Source organism: Sander lucioperca, chromosome 4 (genome assembly GCF_008315115.2).
Source record: "Sander lucioperca isolate FBNREF2018 chromosome 4, SLUC_FBN_1.2, whole genome shotgun sequence".
In the NCBI taxonomy this organism is placed as follows: domain Eukaryota; kingdom Metazoa; phylum Chordata; class Actinopteri; order Perciformes; family Percidae; genus Sander; species Sander lucioperca.
Genome location: NC_050176.1, coordinates 28,278,653 through 28,295,177, shown reverse-complemented (window position 1 = coordinate 28,295,177; position 16,525 = coordinate 28,278,653). Strand labels below are relative to the sequence as shown.

The 16,525-nt window shown below is 41.8% G+C and overlaps 3 protein-coding genes across 4 annotated transcripts; 2 read left to right on the top strand and 1 right to left on the bottom strand.

The window, feature by feature from the left end:
- The first annotated feature begins 1,346 nt into the window (after nt 1–1,346).
- Nucleotides 1,347–8,442, top strand: si:ch211-113e8.10 (E3 ubiquitin-protein ligase ZFP91). Its single transcript, XM_035999989.1, has 12 exons — nt 1,347–2,284; nt 2,581–2,618; nt 2,811–2,927; nt 3,373–3,400; nt 4,822–4,932; nt 5,021–5,113; nt 5,291–5,476; nt 5,644–5,694; nt 5,925–6,003; nt 6,216–6,330; nt 6,442–6,541; nt 6,648–8,442. The coding sequence occupies exons 1-12, from the start codon at nt 1,869–1,871 to the stop codon at nt 7,612–7,614; spliced, it is 2,301 nt and encodes a 766-aa protein (XP_035855882.1). The 5' UTR covers nt 1,347–1,868; the 3' UTR covers nt 7,615–8,442.
- Nucleotides 8,443–8,521: 79 nt separating this feature from the next.
- Nucleotides 8,522–10,040, bottom strand: si:ch211-113e8.11 (mRNA decay factor CTH2). 2 transcript variants are annotated; one of them, XR_004896998.1, is made up of 3 exons: nt 9,703–10,040; nt 8,708–9,588; nt 8,522–8,671 (listed from the first exon to the last, which is right to left on the bottom strand). XR_004896998.1 is itself a non-coding variant. In XM_035999996.1 (2 exons), exons 1-2 carry the CDS (start codon nt 9,783–9,785, stop codon nt 8,895–8,897), a joined length of 777 nt encoding a protein of 258 aa, XP_035855889.1. In that variant the 5' UTR covers nt 9,786–10,040; the 3' UTR covers nt 8,529–8,894. The 2 variants fall into 2 exon arrangements, 1 of the variants encoding a protein (XP_035855889.1); XM_035999996.1 differs by having other exon boundaries at nt 8,529–9,588.
- A 1,338-nt stretch (nt 10,041–11,378) lies between these two features.
- Nucleotides 11,379–16,087, top strand: cntf (ciliary neurotrophic factor). Its single transcript, XM_031285899.2, has 3 exons — nt 11,379–11,840; nt 14,286–14,600; nt 14,696–16,087. Exons 1-3 carry the CDS (start codon nt 11,718–11,720, stop codon nt 14,867–14,869), a joined length of 612 nt encoding a protein of 203 aa, XP_031141759.1. The 5' UTR covers nt 11,379–11,717; the 3' UTR covers nt 14,870–16,087.
- Nucleotides 16,088–16,525: the final 438 nt, after the last annotated feature.

The window sequence follows — 16,525 nt, the reverse complement described above, 5'->3', positions numbered from 1 at the left end:
TGTACCCAAGCAAGGAGTTCAGGGAGGCTTTTATGAACATTAGTAGCATTCTTCATGCAGTACAGTGTGTACAAGAGGGCAATCACAGGTACATGGAGTACCTTTCAGCCAACCGTTTTACCATTAAAATGTGGTAAAAAAAAAGTTACAGAAAAAAACCCTGATGGACTATCGATAGAGTACTAATACTAAAAATGATTAAATTTTTTTTTAATAGCAGCAACACCAAAAAATGTATGTCTCAAGTCAAATCATGTTCTTTGCACACAAACTGTCTTCTTAGTGTATGCACCAGCTTCTCTGCTGATGTTGTGTAGTCTACATTAAATGCGCCCAATGATCACCTTGTTAGTTTACACAATAAACATTTTCTATTTACAATTAATGACTTTGCAATTTACCATTAATGACTTGTTAAAACATGCATGTGATGAGATAATCATCAGAGAATAGTAAAATGCTTAATGTTAGGCAAATCACTCAGTGGTAATAAAATATATATTCAGAATATTCATGGTGTATTTACCTCATAAACGATGGCACATGGTCCCTCTCTACATGATGAGCACATTTTCTGCTTTTAATAATAAGATATATTGGTATTGGTATCAATATTGGCTGACCCTAATTTTAGGGTTTTGCTCATCCCTGCTTACAATCTGGTGGTTTGTATCCACACAGCTGTGTGTTCGTGATCAGTGTATATTTAATAAAAACTTTACAGACAAGAGGCAAGAGTTTATTTCCCAGGAATATTATCTCCACACCTACTTCATCACACTGATGCTGTCAGTGTGGCGTTATAGCCTACATATAAGACAATATTGCCATCTGGTGGTAAATGCACCCCATCAGAACAACCTGCAGCAGAGCTGTACAGCTCAGACCACTGCGTTTTTCACTGGCAGCCATGTTAGCTCCACAGTCATTAATGCATAATATTGTAGGAAATAAACCATATTTAGTCTTTCTTGTGGTTCAAATATGAATCCAATACATGCAAGAAAAATATGCTTCAGTCTGAGTGTTGAAACAAATATTGTCATGTATGTATTTAGCAGAGAACACAAAAATATTGTGGGCTGTGGAATAAAATACACTGAGAATAGTATTTTCACCTGGTTTTACGTGGGTCAATGTGTTTGGCAGGGAAAGTATTCTGCATGAATGAAACATGCACATAATTACATTAATACTGTATTATTTATTATAAAAAAAAACTGTTGCTAATTCTATTCATGATCTTATATTCCTATTTTGTATCGTAAAGGGATAAAATCATGACAAAAATATAGAAATATCCTTAAAACAAAGCTGATCTAACTTGCACTATAGTTCCCATGATGCCCCGGCAGCCATCCGCGTGTGCGATGCTTTTGCACGCCTGCTGCTGTGTGTCTTTGCAGATTTATAAACAATGCATCTAGGCCGACTCATCTGCAAAACGCACACAGGGAAATCCCGATGATTTTTACAGCTGCTAAAATGCGTTACCGCTCCTGAACGTAACATCAGTTTACATTTGGCTTAAAGGAGACGCAACAAAGCGCACAAAATGGTTGTGCTGCAGGCCCGGGCGAATAAGTAGGTTTACTATAGCTTTAAGAACGCGAAATAGTGTCTGCTTCTTTAAAATTATATCGGTTTATTGCAGAATAGATAATTAAGAAAAGTTTTAAATTTCTAATTAGTAAATAAATGCATTTAATTTGCGACGAATCCAACGCATTCACAGAAAATGCCCCACTGTTGGATAAAGGCCGCTTGCAATCAAAACGTCTTTAAACCAGATGTCCGTTTTTCCTCAAATTGCTAAACCTACTTGAATTTAAGCTGAATTTGAAGTAGGCTGAAGTGTCCTCACGGTGATGGAACCGGCGGGCGACCGAACCGGGGGTGTAAATAAAGGTGAAGAGCCATCGGAGGACAAGGCCGCAGAAGAAACCCCAGCCACCAGTACAACCGTTACCCCGCGGAGGGGTCTCAGAGAGCGGGGAGCGTGCCGCCCGAAGACCAGCGTCTCTGCTTCAATACCAGACGTTAACGGAGCAGCGTCGAGCCCGCAGAGCTCAGGACGAGTTTTAAGAGACAGGTCGACGAGGGCAGTACCGGCCTGGCTGAAGGACACCAAAAGCGACGACGACGAAGAAGACGAACCGAGCCCGGACACCGGTGCAACAAAGCGGAGGAAAGTTTCCAACTCGAGGCGGAAGAAAATTTCTGAATCTGTGGGTTCGGTTGAGGCTGGAGGGGGGGTCGCAGGTGAAAGCCTTCAAGGCACAGAGTAAGTTTTTAATTGAACAGTCATACCTATTAGACAACTACATTTGTTTATATAGAGCCTGTCTAGACTTAAAACTTGTGTGTTTATGTCGGTGGGGTCAGTTCCTGTCAAAAGCACGCCTTCAGCATAGCTCATCCCCTTTCTGCAGCTCTGCATAAAGAAGGGTGGAGTAAACTTACCTGGCTAAATTACAAATTGTCACATTTGTATTCAAATGATAAAACTTTGAAATGCATTGTTGTATTAGAGATATGATGTTGATGTCAGACCTCAGTGTTTTTTTCCCTTATCTGCAGCTCAGAGGACCCCAAGAAACCTGCCACAGATGCTCAAGGTAATCAGAGAAATGTTGGGAAAAAAACTTGAATATGTCTCGTGCTAAATCTACATTTAAAAGTTAAATCTCATTCTATATGTGCAAGTGAATTTCACATAGAGCTGGCTTGTGTGTGGTTGTGTCTGCACATGCCTGTACACTTACGTCATACAGTATGTTTGATGGCATGTTTCTGCTCCCTCACTTAAGCTCTACCCTCCAGACGCCCCCCAGATCAGACTCGTGCCAAGCCCCTGTCTGGCAGGGCTGTCCGCGGCTCTGCCAAGCCTGTGTGTAAGACTGAACCTGGAATAGAGAATCCAGCTGGTGAGCAACCTGTTGACAGTGAGCTACAATGGTTCAACATGTGGGCTTATAATTCACAAATCAAATCCTACAGATGCAGAAGCACTGAAGTGTCATGTTCATTACTACTTATCAGGATATTATTTATTCTATAGGAAACCATCAATGACATCCTATTTAGTGGATAAGGGAGGGTTGAGATTATGGATTTTCTGTGTAATTAATGGGATCGGTTCTGCCTTTTTGAGTTAAAAATCTGGCTGCAATCCTTTCTTGGCCCCTACCTTTTACTTCCAAAAATTCACTAGACTGCTTGCAGTAGAGTGCAGTATGCTTTCATCCCTTTCCCATTTTGCATCATAAATGTGTACATATATCTAAAATTGAAGGTTGAAGTGGTTAAAAGTATTTTTGGTGCTTTTCTCAAACTTGTGTCTTCTGTATTATTTCTCTGTTTGTCACGCAGCAGTGGAAGGAGAGGTAAAAAATGATATGTGAGTATATTTTTGTCCCTTTGGGTAAACATAATATAAACATTGTAAGCTGTAGTTGTATTCTTTTAGACAATGGCATAATAATAGTGTGCACAAAAAGTAAGGACATTTGTGTTTGGTAGATTATTTCTCTGTGGTAACAATGCTTTTTGGCAATAAATCTTATACCGTTGGAAAGGCTGTTTAGTTTCCTTACAAATGGTGCCCCATTTGTAAGGAACATGCATTTGTGGGATGAAGAGCAGCGCTGAGTATGTGGGTTGCGCCCATGAAAACAGCCAAACAGCTTATTCTGCCATTGACTCGTTTGGTGGATTGGATGATTGAAGTTTGAAGAAACAAGACATATTGGCAATTTAACAATGTATTCATTTCACAAACAGGAGCCTCAGTAGCGTGTGGAAGAACCATACACAGCCACAACAGCCTGGCACCTCCTCATGCTGGTCACCAGCCTGGTCACACACTGCTGTGGGATGGCATCCCATTCTTCAACCAGCAGTCCTGACCTCAACCCCATTGAACACTTGTGGGATCAGCTTGGGCGTGCTGTTCGTGCCAGAGTGACCAACACAACCACATTGGCTGACTTGCGACAAATGCTGGTTGAAGTATGGGATGCCATCCCACAGCAGTGTGTGACCAGGCTGGTGACCAGCATGAGGAGGTGCCAGGCTGTTGTGGCTGTGTATGGTTCTTCCACACGCTACTGAGGCTCCTGTTTGTCAAATGAATAAATTGTTAAATTGCCAATATGTCTTGTTTCTTCAAACTTCAATCATCCAATCCACCAAACAACAAACGAGTCAATGGCAGAATAAGCTGTTTGGCATTGGCAGAGAAGATTTGGCAAATTTTCATGGGCGCAACCCACATACTCAGCGCTGCTCTTCATCCCACAAATGCATGTTCCTTACAAATGGGGCACCATTTGAAAGGGAACTAAACAGGCTTTCCAACGGTATAAGATTTATTGCCAAAAAGCATTGTTACCACAGAGAAATAATCTACCAAACACAAATTTCCTTACTTTTTGTGCTAAGTTTAAATGGTCACTTTATAAATATTTCAAAACAAAATCACACTTATTCCTTGAGACAGATAGCATCAGTTTTATTAAGAAGGTAGGTGGGAAAGTTAGCATTTTGTATTTATTTGTGTGTGTGTGTGTGTGTGTGTGTACTTGGTCTGTCTGTGGGGTTATGCAGTATCATTTTGAAATGTATAATAAAAAAAAAAAAAAAAATACATGTATTAACTTTAACAATAGAGTGGCTGTATAACATATCATATATAATAAGCATAAATCTGAGCCCATGGATTTTAAAGTATACTGTCTTGTATATGGTAAAAGTGTGTGACTAAGTGAGAGTGGTGCTGTGTTTTGATGGCCGCTGTGTTTCGCACTTATGCTGTCTCAGTAAAAAGAAAGAGGAGGAAAGGGAGGATGTTGCTGAACCACTCTTCGATGATGAAGACCCTCCATTTCGGGATGACCCAAACGATCTCAGCTACCAGCCACAGAGTCAGAGGTACACTTTTCTCAAGCGCATTCACTTGACCCTGTACAGACAGAAAGTGGGGAATTCTGTTTCAAGCGATTTGTTGTTTTGCTTTCAGTGGTGCAGAGGAAGAAGAGGGTCTGAGCAGTGATGAAGACCTTCCTTTTACAGATGACCTAAATGACCAGAGCTACGACCCAAAGGCTGAACGGTGTGTGTGTGTGTGTGTGTGTGTGTGTGTGTGTGTGTGTGTGTGTGTGTGTGTGTGTGTGTGTGTGTGTGTGTGTGTGTGTGTGTGTGTGTGTGTGTGTGTGTGTGTGTGTGTCAAAATTAGACATAGGCACCATATTTGTTGTTAAGTAACTGAACATTTCTCTTTTTGTCTTAGGGATGCCCCTAAACCTAAGCGCAGAGCTCCTCCTAAACAGAAGGAGAAGAAAGAGAAAGAAAAGGCACCTAAAAAAGAGAAAGAGGTTGCTGATATAAAGATAGAAGGTTTGGACAACTTGGAGAGTTTGGAAGAAGAAGTAAAGCTTGAAGAAGAAATGGTGGAGGACCCGGATGGACCCAGGAAGTAAGCACAGTACCAGTCAATGTATACCAAGTTATCAATAGGATAGATTCACATTACTCGTATGTCTAATTAGCTACTGTTGCATGTGGAATCTGAATGTAAGATGTGTCTGTTTTGTATGGTTACAAAGCAAATTTTAAAATTTTATTTTTTTCCTTCTGTGTTAGGAGAGGCCGGCGGAAAAAAGACGATAAAACCCCACGGCTGCCAAAGAGAAGGTGAGGTTGATGTCTGTTTTAGGGCATCGTAATTATTACTTTATAATGTGATTTTAGTGAATCATCCTGTCATTATTTCACCCAGAAATAAAGCATATGGCAGTGATTAATGTTTGACATGGTGAGCAAGGAATTTGGATATATGCGAGATATCCACGAGGAGTTGAAATTCATTTCATTTGCGGTTTCAGCACTGTGACATTGCAATGACATGTGCTTCCCCTACACAGGAAGAAGCCCCCAGTGCAGTATGTGCGCTGTGAAATGGAGGGATGCGGGACAGTCCTGGCTCATCCTCGCTACCTACAGGTCTGTCTCAGCAAGTCGCAGTCTGTCACAGCTTATTTACGTCTGTCACTCTAAGCTATGAATCGTTCAAATATAGTGATTGGGAATCTATTCCAAACTTTTGTATAGACCGTTTGATTTTTCAAACATATGCCGTTTTCAGTCTGCTAACCCCTGCATCATGCTGTTAGTGATGCTCTGTTTTTACATGTTTTCTTTGTTCCGCACACCAGCACCATATAAAGTACCAACACTTGCTCAAGAAGAAATACGTGTGTCCTCACCCTTCTTGTGGAAGGCTTTTCCGACTACAGAAGCAGCTGCTGCGTCACGCAAAACACCACACAGGTACACCTACAGCATACATAAAACATGCATTGGGTTCCCTTTGTGTCTGACCACTTCTTGTTATAATTGATAAGAGAACACATCTCTATTTTGAGTGTTTTGTTATTGTAGACCAGAGGGACTACATCTGTGAGTTCTGTGCTCGTGCCTTCAAGAGCTCCCACAACCTGGCTGTGCACCGCATGATTCACACTGGAGAGAAGCCCTTGCAGTTAGTACTTCTCTGTTTACAGTTTTTGCTTGTTTGCGTTCTTCGTTCTTCATTCTCTTAAAATGTCCAAGATTACTTGAACACATTCTAAATTTTTCCCCCATAGGTGTGAAATCTGTGGCTTCACATGTCGTCAGAAGGCGTCGCTCAACTGGCACATGAAGAAGCATGACGCTGATGCCACTTATCAGTTCGCCTGCTCCATTTGTGGCAAGAAGTTTGAGAAGAAGGACTGTGTGGTGGCCCATAAGGCTAAGAGTCACCCCGAGGTGCTCATCGCTGAGGCTCTGGCAGCCAACGCTGGTGCCCTCATCACAACCCCTGCCTCCCTGCTGGAGCTTCCAGGAAACCCCATGCAAGCAGAGGTCACTAGCCTGGACATGAGCCAAATAGGGCAGGGTGGGCAGATGGACCAGCTGAGCAATGAAGGGCAAGTGGCTCAGGTGTCCCAGATGGGTCATGTGACCCAACAAGTGAGTCACCAGGTGGTTTTACTGGGACAAGACCAGAGCCTCCATACCATGCAAGTACCAGTGACAATTGCCCTGTCCCCCATCGACCCCCCTTCGCCAGCTGACAACCAGCAGCAGACTCACCTCCAGCTCCAGATGCCCGTCCAGTTTGTGCAGGCTGCTCAGCAGCCACAGCAGCCCCAAATCCAACAACTGACCCTCCACTCCAGCTCAGTGCTGACCCAGCATCAACCCCAGCTTCACCCTCTTCAGTCATACTCCTCCCAACAGCAGAGCCAGGGGCAGACACAAATTCTTCAAATGACCTTCCAGCCGGTCAGCCAGTCTCAGACCCACATTCAGCAGATCCCCATTCTAGCCAGCTCTCAGCAGCGCTCTCCTCTCTTGTCCCCATCCCAGCCCCAGTCCCTGAACCCAGCCTCCACTAATGGGGACAGCCTTATTCTGGACAATCCGGTGCTCTCTTCTTCCTCTCCGTCAGTCAGCTCCCTTGTGCAGACAGAAGTTATGGGGGAGGATGGTGTGGTCTGGGAGCAGACAGGACACAGGGAAGTTCACTCGGACAGCACTGAGAGACATGTGGCGCAGACTCTCATGTAAAACAAAGAGAGCACACAAAACAGAAGATAGAGGCAGATTGCCATCAGTGACCTAATATACTGTATTGCAATGTTTGAGCTAAATGTAGGAGCACCAGTATATTATGTACTGTCCACTCATAGTCATATTTGGTAGCTTTTTAGAATATCTGTATCAGGGAAAGATATGTGTCTGTATGTGTAAGTTGTTGCCTTTGTACATACGTCCTGTAAACTTAATTAGCCTTTTATGTGAGTGTGTGTAATGATGCTGAGGTTATGTTGCAAAGCTGTTGCTATTATGCAATAATATAGCATACCTCTTAGTAATATATAGCACACACACCTAGTGTGTGGCGTCAAGGTTCCTATTGGAATCAACACAAAACATGTAATAGAAAGCTATAAACAGACCCCAATGTGTGGGGTGAGTACATTCTCTTATAATAAATAGGCAGCTATTTTTTTCAGTTAGTGTCCAGATCTACTGTAAAGCCTTTATTTGGCGAGGTTATAAGAAAATATAATAAACGATCTAAACTGTCAAACAAACATTTCAAAACCTAAAAAGGAATGGACAAAAAATGTTTTACAGTCTTATAAAGGTATTCATAGTTTAACTATTTTGGCAGTGTCCTTTAACGTGTTTCACTGACAGCTTTTAGCTGTGCAGCTGTTGGTAGACATTGAAGGAATAATAACCTAAATAATGTATGTACTACTCACAAAAGTCCTTGGTCATTATAGGCAGCCAAACTGTGACCTTGGATACTGTAAATCACACATGAACCCTTAATAGCAAGCACAGTCACTGAATCCCTAAGACTATTAAACTCAAAATGTGTCATAACCTTTGAAGTGTAATGTAATTTGAAAAGCAAAGCTATGTAAAAACCTTGGAGCATATGTCAATATGAAATCAGAGGATGTGTGGTAGAGCAAACACAGAAACGGTTCATTTATAAGATGTAAATAAACGTCTTAACATTTATCCAGAGTATTCACTGACAGTTTGAGAACACAAAACAAATAACACACCCAAGAAACCCCACAGAATTTCTCTTCAACTGGGGCAGCTATAGTTTAGTTGGTTTGAGGTCAACCATTTACAGTAAGGTTGGTGGTTCAATCCCCAGCTCCTTCTGTCCACATGTCAAAATGTCCTTGAGCAAGAACCACAAATTGCTGTACGCCTGAGTCATTAATTGGTCCTATAATGGATAGTGCACAATTTCTACAATATATACACACTGAAAAAACATTTCACCCTAGTACTATTGCTTTAATGACAGAACACATCCATCAGGACATATTGATCTGCTCTCTTTCCCTCTGCATGGTATACTGCTTCATGGCTCGTTTAGGAGGAATCAAGGTGTTACTCAGTCCAACCTTTCTCTTCTTCACTTGCTGCCCTCCTGACTCTTCCTCTTTGGTCTCCTGATGGAGGTTCCGGGATCCTCCTCCAAATGAGCCACCTGCCTGGGACTCATCTTGACCTGACACTGATGTTTCTTCACTCACTGGTGGATGACAATCAGTGCGAGTCTGGAGGTCACTGTCATGAGCAAACTTGCATTTGATCCCAAACCTGCATCTCCCATCTTTCCTGTATGAAACACACATCCTTTTACCTCCTATCTGGGAGGGTTTGGCCTGCATTGTGAGGGGGACGTGTTTCTGCAAGGCGCTGAGCTTTTGGTCTGCCTGAGCCTTGAAAGGGTTGGCAAACACACTGCCGTCCGAACAGGTACGTAGAGAAGGAGGGGGTAGTTTATTGGAGGTGAGGGAACCCAGGGAAGGAGCAGGCAGGATGGGCTGGCAGGCTGCAGAAGATGCTGGTTTATGGGCATGTGGTGATGATGATGATGATGATAAAGAGGGCTCTGGCTCCTCTTCCTCTGGTTCTGATTCACTGGAAGTCAAACCAGACTCCAGCAAGAAGTTGCGGGTCTTTTTGGCAGCTGATGCCGCCTCACCCATCTCCTTAACAGAACTTGAAGATAGAAAAGGAGAGACGGAGAGGTTAACAGCCTATGCAAGCTAGCGTAATAGTATTTGTATCTGGCAATCTGTGTTTTGTGCTAGATGTTTTTAAGTGAATACTTACCAAACTCCATCACTGTTTACAACCTCTACATCTCCGTCGCTGTCGGACTCCGAGGACACTCCGTAGCCAACCAGAGAGTTCATGACTTTAAAATCTACCGAAGCTAAGCTAGCTAGCTGGTTAGCTTGGTCTCAAAATCAAAGCACGCTATTACTGTTCCCTAGAATCTTAACTTAAACAGTTGAATTGATTAAATTATACAGCGGGGAAATATTTAATCATTCCCATTTCGTCTTTAAATTAAGGTTTAAGGTCTAACGTTAGCTGCTGTCATTTAGCCGCTGCTCCGTGTTTACATTCTAGCTGCTGCCTGCACTGACACCTGCAGCACAGGCGTGGTATTGCATCCTTAAATTATTACCAGCCCACAATACACAAACATTGATCTATGAACTTATTGGAACGAAAATTCATAGGGATGTTATATAGTGTAGTATAATCTTTATACATTTATTACATTTGTAATGCATTGTGGAACATGTTTTAATAACTTCTTGCTTCCTTTCTTATAGCCTATTACAAAAAAGTGGTGACTTTGTAATATAGCCTATTCTCATTTTCATTATATAACAATCTGAAAAAGATATATATATATATATATTTGCATGTATTTCACGATACTGTAGGCTGTATGTGTAGTAAGTTAAGTCAATTTTAAAATAGCCCAACAGCTTCAAATTAAGAATCACAAATTTGCCTTAAATGGCTTGCTTTAGGCTATAATCTGTAGGCTACATCATATGACACCCTTTATCCTTAAAACCTAAATTTTCAGGTGTTTTTAATAATGTTTATTTTCCAATATCTAGATTTGGCAGATTTTACGTCACTACTGAGTTATACCAGTTACTTTTATGACATTTTACCGGCTTTATTGTAATTTATTGTTATTTGAGGCACATCCTTCCCAAGCAAACATGTATTGAAAATTTCATTTTGCTTTGTGTGTGTGTGTGTGTGTGTGTGTGTGTGGTTGTTTAAAATCCCCAAGATGCCTTGCAGATTAGTCCACTAACTCTGTGCATTTGTTCCTGCTTTTATGTATTGTCACCTTGTGGAATTCATAAACTCTATAAATTACAAATTGTTTGGCATTGTGCATGTTGGCTTACTGACATGGCTTCCTGGCAGTCTAAATGGAACAAACCCATCCGCTATGTCACCTGTTGCTTTTCTGCTATGACAAGTAAGAATTTACTATGAGCAGGTTCCTAATATACAGTTATACATTTATTCCAAATTAAAAGACATTGCAGGCTTCTTATCTTTGCTATAATGTCATGACATTGACACTAACATTTATTTTGATAACGAGAAGAATACATTTGTCAAATCACTATAAACAGTCCTTTGTTGGAACTTTATTTTATAATGGTGGCACAGTAGCAATACCACACTATAAAAAGGCCTATTACAAATAAGAGTCCCCTACTCAAGTAAAGTAGAAGTAGCCTAAACCAATAGCCTACTTGATTTGGCCTATTTGATATTTCCGGTAGTTTATCCCTAGACTGGTTTTGCTGTGATATTTGTATAGCCTACTTTTCTCATAAAGAGGACATATTGAAATAGTCTAAGCAACATCCTTCTTAAATTTAGACCATCTTTGGTTTTGTCACTACCAGTAAACCAGATAAGCTCCTCATGTTGATGAGCAGTTCCCTCCTCCACTCCCTGGCTCTCCGCCCCCGGTCGTCCCGTTAAATTCCTCCTGCCTGGCATCAGGTTCCTGGGGGAAAGGGCGGAGAATTGGCCGCTAACTCTGTAACAAGTAACAAACAGTGAACAGACACACTAAAAGTAGTTTTCCCGAAACCTAAGAAGCGAAGAGAAGAGGCTCTTGCTCTAGCCTAATTAACGCTGCACTGGCCGGAGAACGGAAGGGCAGTGCATGACCGGGAATCCGGTGTTGTCGGGATGAGGCAGGCGTCACATGGGAGTATATTAGGGTGGCTGTTGCTTTGCGCGTTTACTGTGTCTTCCTGGTAGAGACAGCTTAAGGTCTGTCAGGTCCGATGGCAGCCAGGCGGACTAGAGGTATGACCGGCGGCTCGGATCTGAGCAGGACCGCCGTGGCCCGGGCTACTGCTATAGCTGAGCTTCTGCGCTATGAGTGCTCCATTTTACTGGAACTTTATGTGAGTAGGCTACACTACAGGAGCTTAATGTTTCCATTGGCTACAACCTGCCACCAGCACTTCATTATGTGCGTGTGTGTGTGTGTTTGTGTGTGTGTGTGTGTGTGTGTGTGTGTGTGTGTGAGAGAGAAAGAACTAGGCCAAGGTTAAATGGAAAATTAATAGATTTTGTGTGTGTGTGTGTGTGTGTGTGTGTGTGTGTGTGTGTGTGTGTGTGTGTGTGTGTGTTTGTGTCATGGTTGTCTTCTGCCTCTAACTTTGTGTGTGTTTTTGAATAAGAAGTACATGGACAAAAAATGAGGAAAAGGATGCGTGCAAAAGCAAGATTAGAGGTAGGGAGTGTGTGTGTATCTGTGTGTAAGAAAAGTAAATTATGTCTAGGACAGCAGGGGGTAGGAATACAGAGTGGAGGGAGTGAACTCAGTTGGAATGACAGGGGTGGGCGTTTTTTTCTGGCACAAACTTATCGATGCCTGGGCACGAAGCCTTCATCTTCTTTCCACAAGCCTGTGTCTCTTTGCCGATAGGTGTGAGAGCTACCGGTTATTAAAACTTCTTGGTTTCTTGCCAGTTCACTGCCTCATCGTTCCTTTCATGTGTTTCGCTTGGAGCAAGGGAGTGGCCTGGCATAGCCTATAACTTCATCCATTTCATTCCCAGGATTTGACCTTTATTTCCTCTATCCTTCATTCTTCATTTCTATTCTATTGCTGCACCTCTTAAGCTCCATCAACTGAAGCGTTCTAGTTAACACATCATGAAGTGATTGTCTAAGGCTGTTATACAGAAATGTTGTATCTCCTTTGTTTTCTCTTTATTAGCTGGAGGAATTGTCTCTGAAGTAGGATTTAGTTCAGACTTTAGCACATATATCTCACATGCATCCAGATAAAATATTTTTCAGGCAGAGTACTATTTTTTTCTTCCAGGCAGGCTGTCCCTTGCCTATTCATTGGGTGAGAAAACACTAATTTGCAGCATCTGTTTAATATCTCTTAAATCATTGTCAGCATCTACCACATTATCATAATTCACAATGATCCATGAGAATATTGTCTCTATCGCTTCCCCGGGAATTAAAAACTGCCAGAATCATGTTTCCTCTGCAGTCTCAGCAGGATACATTAAATTCCCCCCTGACTCTGAGTGTACAGGTCACATTAGGCCACTCTCTCACACTGGTACTAGCTTGCACGTAGTGTTCAACATTAACGCCTCAGTATAATCTCACAAGGAGGCCTCTGGGATTCACAACTCACTCAAGTACTAAAAGCTGATGCCAGCTACAATCATGTCTGCGAAGTGGCCCGTCAACATCATCAGACAGATCATATTAGCTCTGAGAGTACAAAGGCGCTATCTTTGTTATATGCTTTTTTTTTTTTTTTTTTATCAAGGGTAGATATAGGCCTACAGTATGGCTTTTATATAAATGTTAAAGAACCAGTTCCGTATTTTGTGAAATAGGCCTATTTGCCTTCTTGCAGTGAGTTAGATGAGAAGATAGCACTCTCATGTCTGTAAGGCATACCTGCCAACAACACAACACGTTTTTCCCGGGTTTCTCCTGATTTTTAGCCCTATATCTCCCGGACCCCTCCCGGTTTGAGATTTCTCCTGGGAAACTCCCGTAATTTGCATGGCCCAAACTCCTTTATAAATATTCGGACCAATAGGTTTGTGTAATGTTGACCAGTTGCCAGATCTTGTATGAAACGCATCCTATTCACACAATCCACACACCATATACAATTTTCAACCCGTTTGTCACCTCAACCTGGCAACCTATAACCCAGTTGCGCAGTTGATCTCTGCGCAAGCTTCGCGGAAAGTTCAGACCCGAAAACGAGCCGATAAAAATGGCAGGTGAAGGCGGTGTTCCTGCAAAGAAATCAAAATATAGCTGTAAATTTGTTGGGCACAACAATTTACATGCATCTTACCTAGTCATATCGACAACCTTCACGCTTTTTGTAAGGTGTGTCGCATTGATTTTAATGTAGCGCACGGCGGAAAAAAACAACATTACCCAGCACATTAAAACACAGCGGGTCTTACAGTACACTTAACTTTTTTGAAAGTCATGTTATTTTACACCATATTTATTCCATACGGTTATGGTATTGTATGTGTTTTTTTCTTGCTTCTGTGGTGCTTCAGTGTTATTTTAACTTGCTTATTTTAACCTTTTACTTATTGACTCAATAAAACCTTACTGGAATCGTGCTGAACACAAATCCCTCTTCATGATCTTGAATATAGTGCCAAATTTCTGTCAAAAGTGACGTCAGTGTGGTTCATACTTGATAGAAAGCATTCTTCAATCTTCCACTTATGCACTTCACTTTCCAACTCCTCCTCTTTCTTTTCGTTATTAATGTCTTCCCAAATCTCACTTCTGTTTTTAATTTTCACCCTCTTTGTTTTCTCTCTTTCCCCCTCAAGAGAAAGAAGGAGAGTTTCACTGCAGATGTTACAGTGACAGACAGTCGTCTGGTGTCTGTCCCTCCTCCTTCCTCCCAGCTGGAAACCAAAGACAAGCTCTGGTGTCTCCACTCTGCTCTGCTACAGTGCCGCAGCTTTCTGGAGAGAGCCATCGCCAAAGAGGAAGAGCAGCTAGGCGGTGGGAAGAAAGGTGATTATGAGACCCAGAGGAAGATGGTGAAGGAGAGGTTGTCGCTTCTCTTAATCAACACTGGAGAACTCCTCAAAACTGCTAGTGGCGTGATGGTCCTGACTCCCAGCTTGGAGGGCTTGGAGGTAGGTGATGATGTTGACAGAGGTGTTGATGATGGTGAAAGTGCTGGAGAGATATTAAGGCAGAGCTTGGTGATCTATCCCCTTCTTGTTGGCAGTTAGACGGTCCGACCATTCTGTTTGAGCTGAAGCTTTGGGTATACCGGATCTTCGAAGAGGTGGACTACTGGACCAAGATGGCCATCACCACCTTGCAAGCCCTGCCCTCGGTAATAGCCAAGGAGCGAGTGAGGACTACGCGAGTCAGGAGCACGAGAAGTGCTCGGAGATGAGACAGAGACGGGAGAAGTGTGTGTGGCCGAAGAGGACTAATGAGAGAGAAAAAAGGTTAGGAAGAGAGAGAAAGAGGTGAGTAAAGGAATCAGAAGATGAAGCAAGGCGTTCAGCCAGGGGCCAAAGTGAGAAACTGACACGTGTGGTGTTAAAAAGAAAGAGATGAATGAAAATAGCCAGCCGAGAGGGAGATACAGATCCCTACTGACACAGGGAGATGAGTGGGTTGGGTTATTTTTAGGTCATGAAGCCCCCTTTACATGAACAGAGGCCGAAGACAGAGAGGGAGCAAGATATCATGTTTATCATAGCTATTAACATTTGTTTAACACATTTATTTAGTAAGTATGAGTCTAATACAACTTTATATGTATTGTTTACTTTGCAAGATAAAATCCAACAATGCATCTAGATTCAGAGTTAATATACAGAGTTTCTTTCTTTCTTTCTTTCTTTCTTTTCCATTTTGGTATTGAGGAAACAACATGATTAACTGCAACTCTAAAAGCATGAACGTGTTTTCTCACTTGCTAACATGAACATCTCACATTTATGGTTTTCCTCATGCGTGAACTCCTTTGATACAAGTTATTATTTAAGATATACTGCCAGGGTCCACTGCAGCTGACCGAGGAAGCAGTCAGCAAGGAGCACATTTAGAGTTCATGCCATCACCAGACTGAAGCTCTGATATACATAGTTTTGACCACTGTGGCTGTAAATCATTCCACACAGGTTATTATCTGGGGATGTTCAGTGTTTAAAGGGAAACAATTATGTGTAACAGTACCCTCTAGTGTTTACAGAGATGTATTCCTTCTTTCTTGATTTTTCTTCAGTAATTCTTATGTCAGAATATAATTTGTTCTTAATATGTTGTTGTGTTTTTAGGGCACTTTATTAGCAATGAAATCATGTCACAAGGTTTAAGAAGCAATAAGTGTGGCCCAACCGCAACATTATAGTCAAAACTGATGGGAATGCAAAGGGGCACATAAGCAGGGAGTGTAAACACAATGTAAATAGTAAAAGTCTACAAACTTGATAAAATAACTTTTTTATATAGAAGATATTGTAAATGGGATTGAATTCAACATATATATGTCTTGACTACACAACCAATATGATCCATGATAATGTGGACCACAAGGCAGAAACTGCATGTTGTGAGAAAAAATATATCAATAGGGGTTCGAAATAAAAGCAAAGAAACCTTAGCAGTGTTTAAATTTTCAGGATGAGGGGACCATTTGGTAATTTTACAGTTTAAGTTATGTCACTTTGATTAATTCATAGGCTACAGATTTTATTGAGTTTATATGGGCCTTGTCACATGCTGTACTTAGTGTAGATAAACTATTGGTAGGTGCACTGGGAGTCTAAACAAACCTGTGTGAGATTTGAGTGAGTCAAGGTACTCTAAACTGGTTCAGGATTCTGAAAACTGAATGTTGTTACTGGAAGGCATCATGAATGCATTTGGTCGTTTGATCTCAGTCGCAATGATTAATTTCAAAGATGAAATGTAAACCCTTAGACTGGGTAAACCCAGCCCGATCTGCCACGATTTGATTTCTCCCTGCAGCTCAGGCTGGAAACCTGTACGTTTATCTATCCTGCTTTCGTTACAAATTTGCGGGACCCAATCACAGACT

Coding starts and splice junctions, on each gene's coding strand:
- si:ch211-113e8.10 (XM_035999989.1), top strand. CDS start 1,869: ATGGAACCGGCGGGCGACCGAACCGGGGGTGTAAATAAAGGTGAAGAG. Junction 2,285..2,580: donor GAAAGCCTTCAAGGCACAGA/GTAAGTTTTTAA, acceptor CCTTATCTGCAG/CTCAGAGGACCCCAAGAAAC. Junction 6,004..6,215: donor CTCATCCTCGCTACCTACAG/GTCTGTCTCAGC, acceptor TCCGCACACCAG/CACCATATAAAGTACCAACA.
- cntf (XM_031285899.2), top strand. CDS start 11,718: ATGGCAGCCAGGCGGACTAGAGGTATGACCGGCGGCTCGGATCTGAGC. Junction 11,841..14,285: donor CCATTTTACTGGAACTTTAT/GTGAGTAGGCTA, acceptor TTCCCCCTCAAG/AGAAAGAAGGAGAGTTTCAC. Junction 14,601..14,695: donor CCAGCTTGGAGGGCTTGGAG/GTAGGTGATGAT, acceptor TCTTGTTGGCAG/TTAGACGGTCCGACCATTCT.
- si:ch211-113e8.11 (XM_035999996.1), bottom strand. CDS start 9,785: ATGAACTCTCTGGTTGGCTACGGAGTGTCCTCGGAGTCCGACAGCGAC. Junction 9,589..9,702: donor GTAAACAGTGATGGAGTTTG/GTAAGTATTCAC, acceptor TCTATCTTCAAG/TTCTGTTAAGGAGATGGGTG.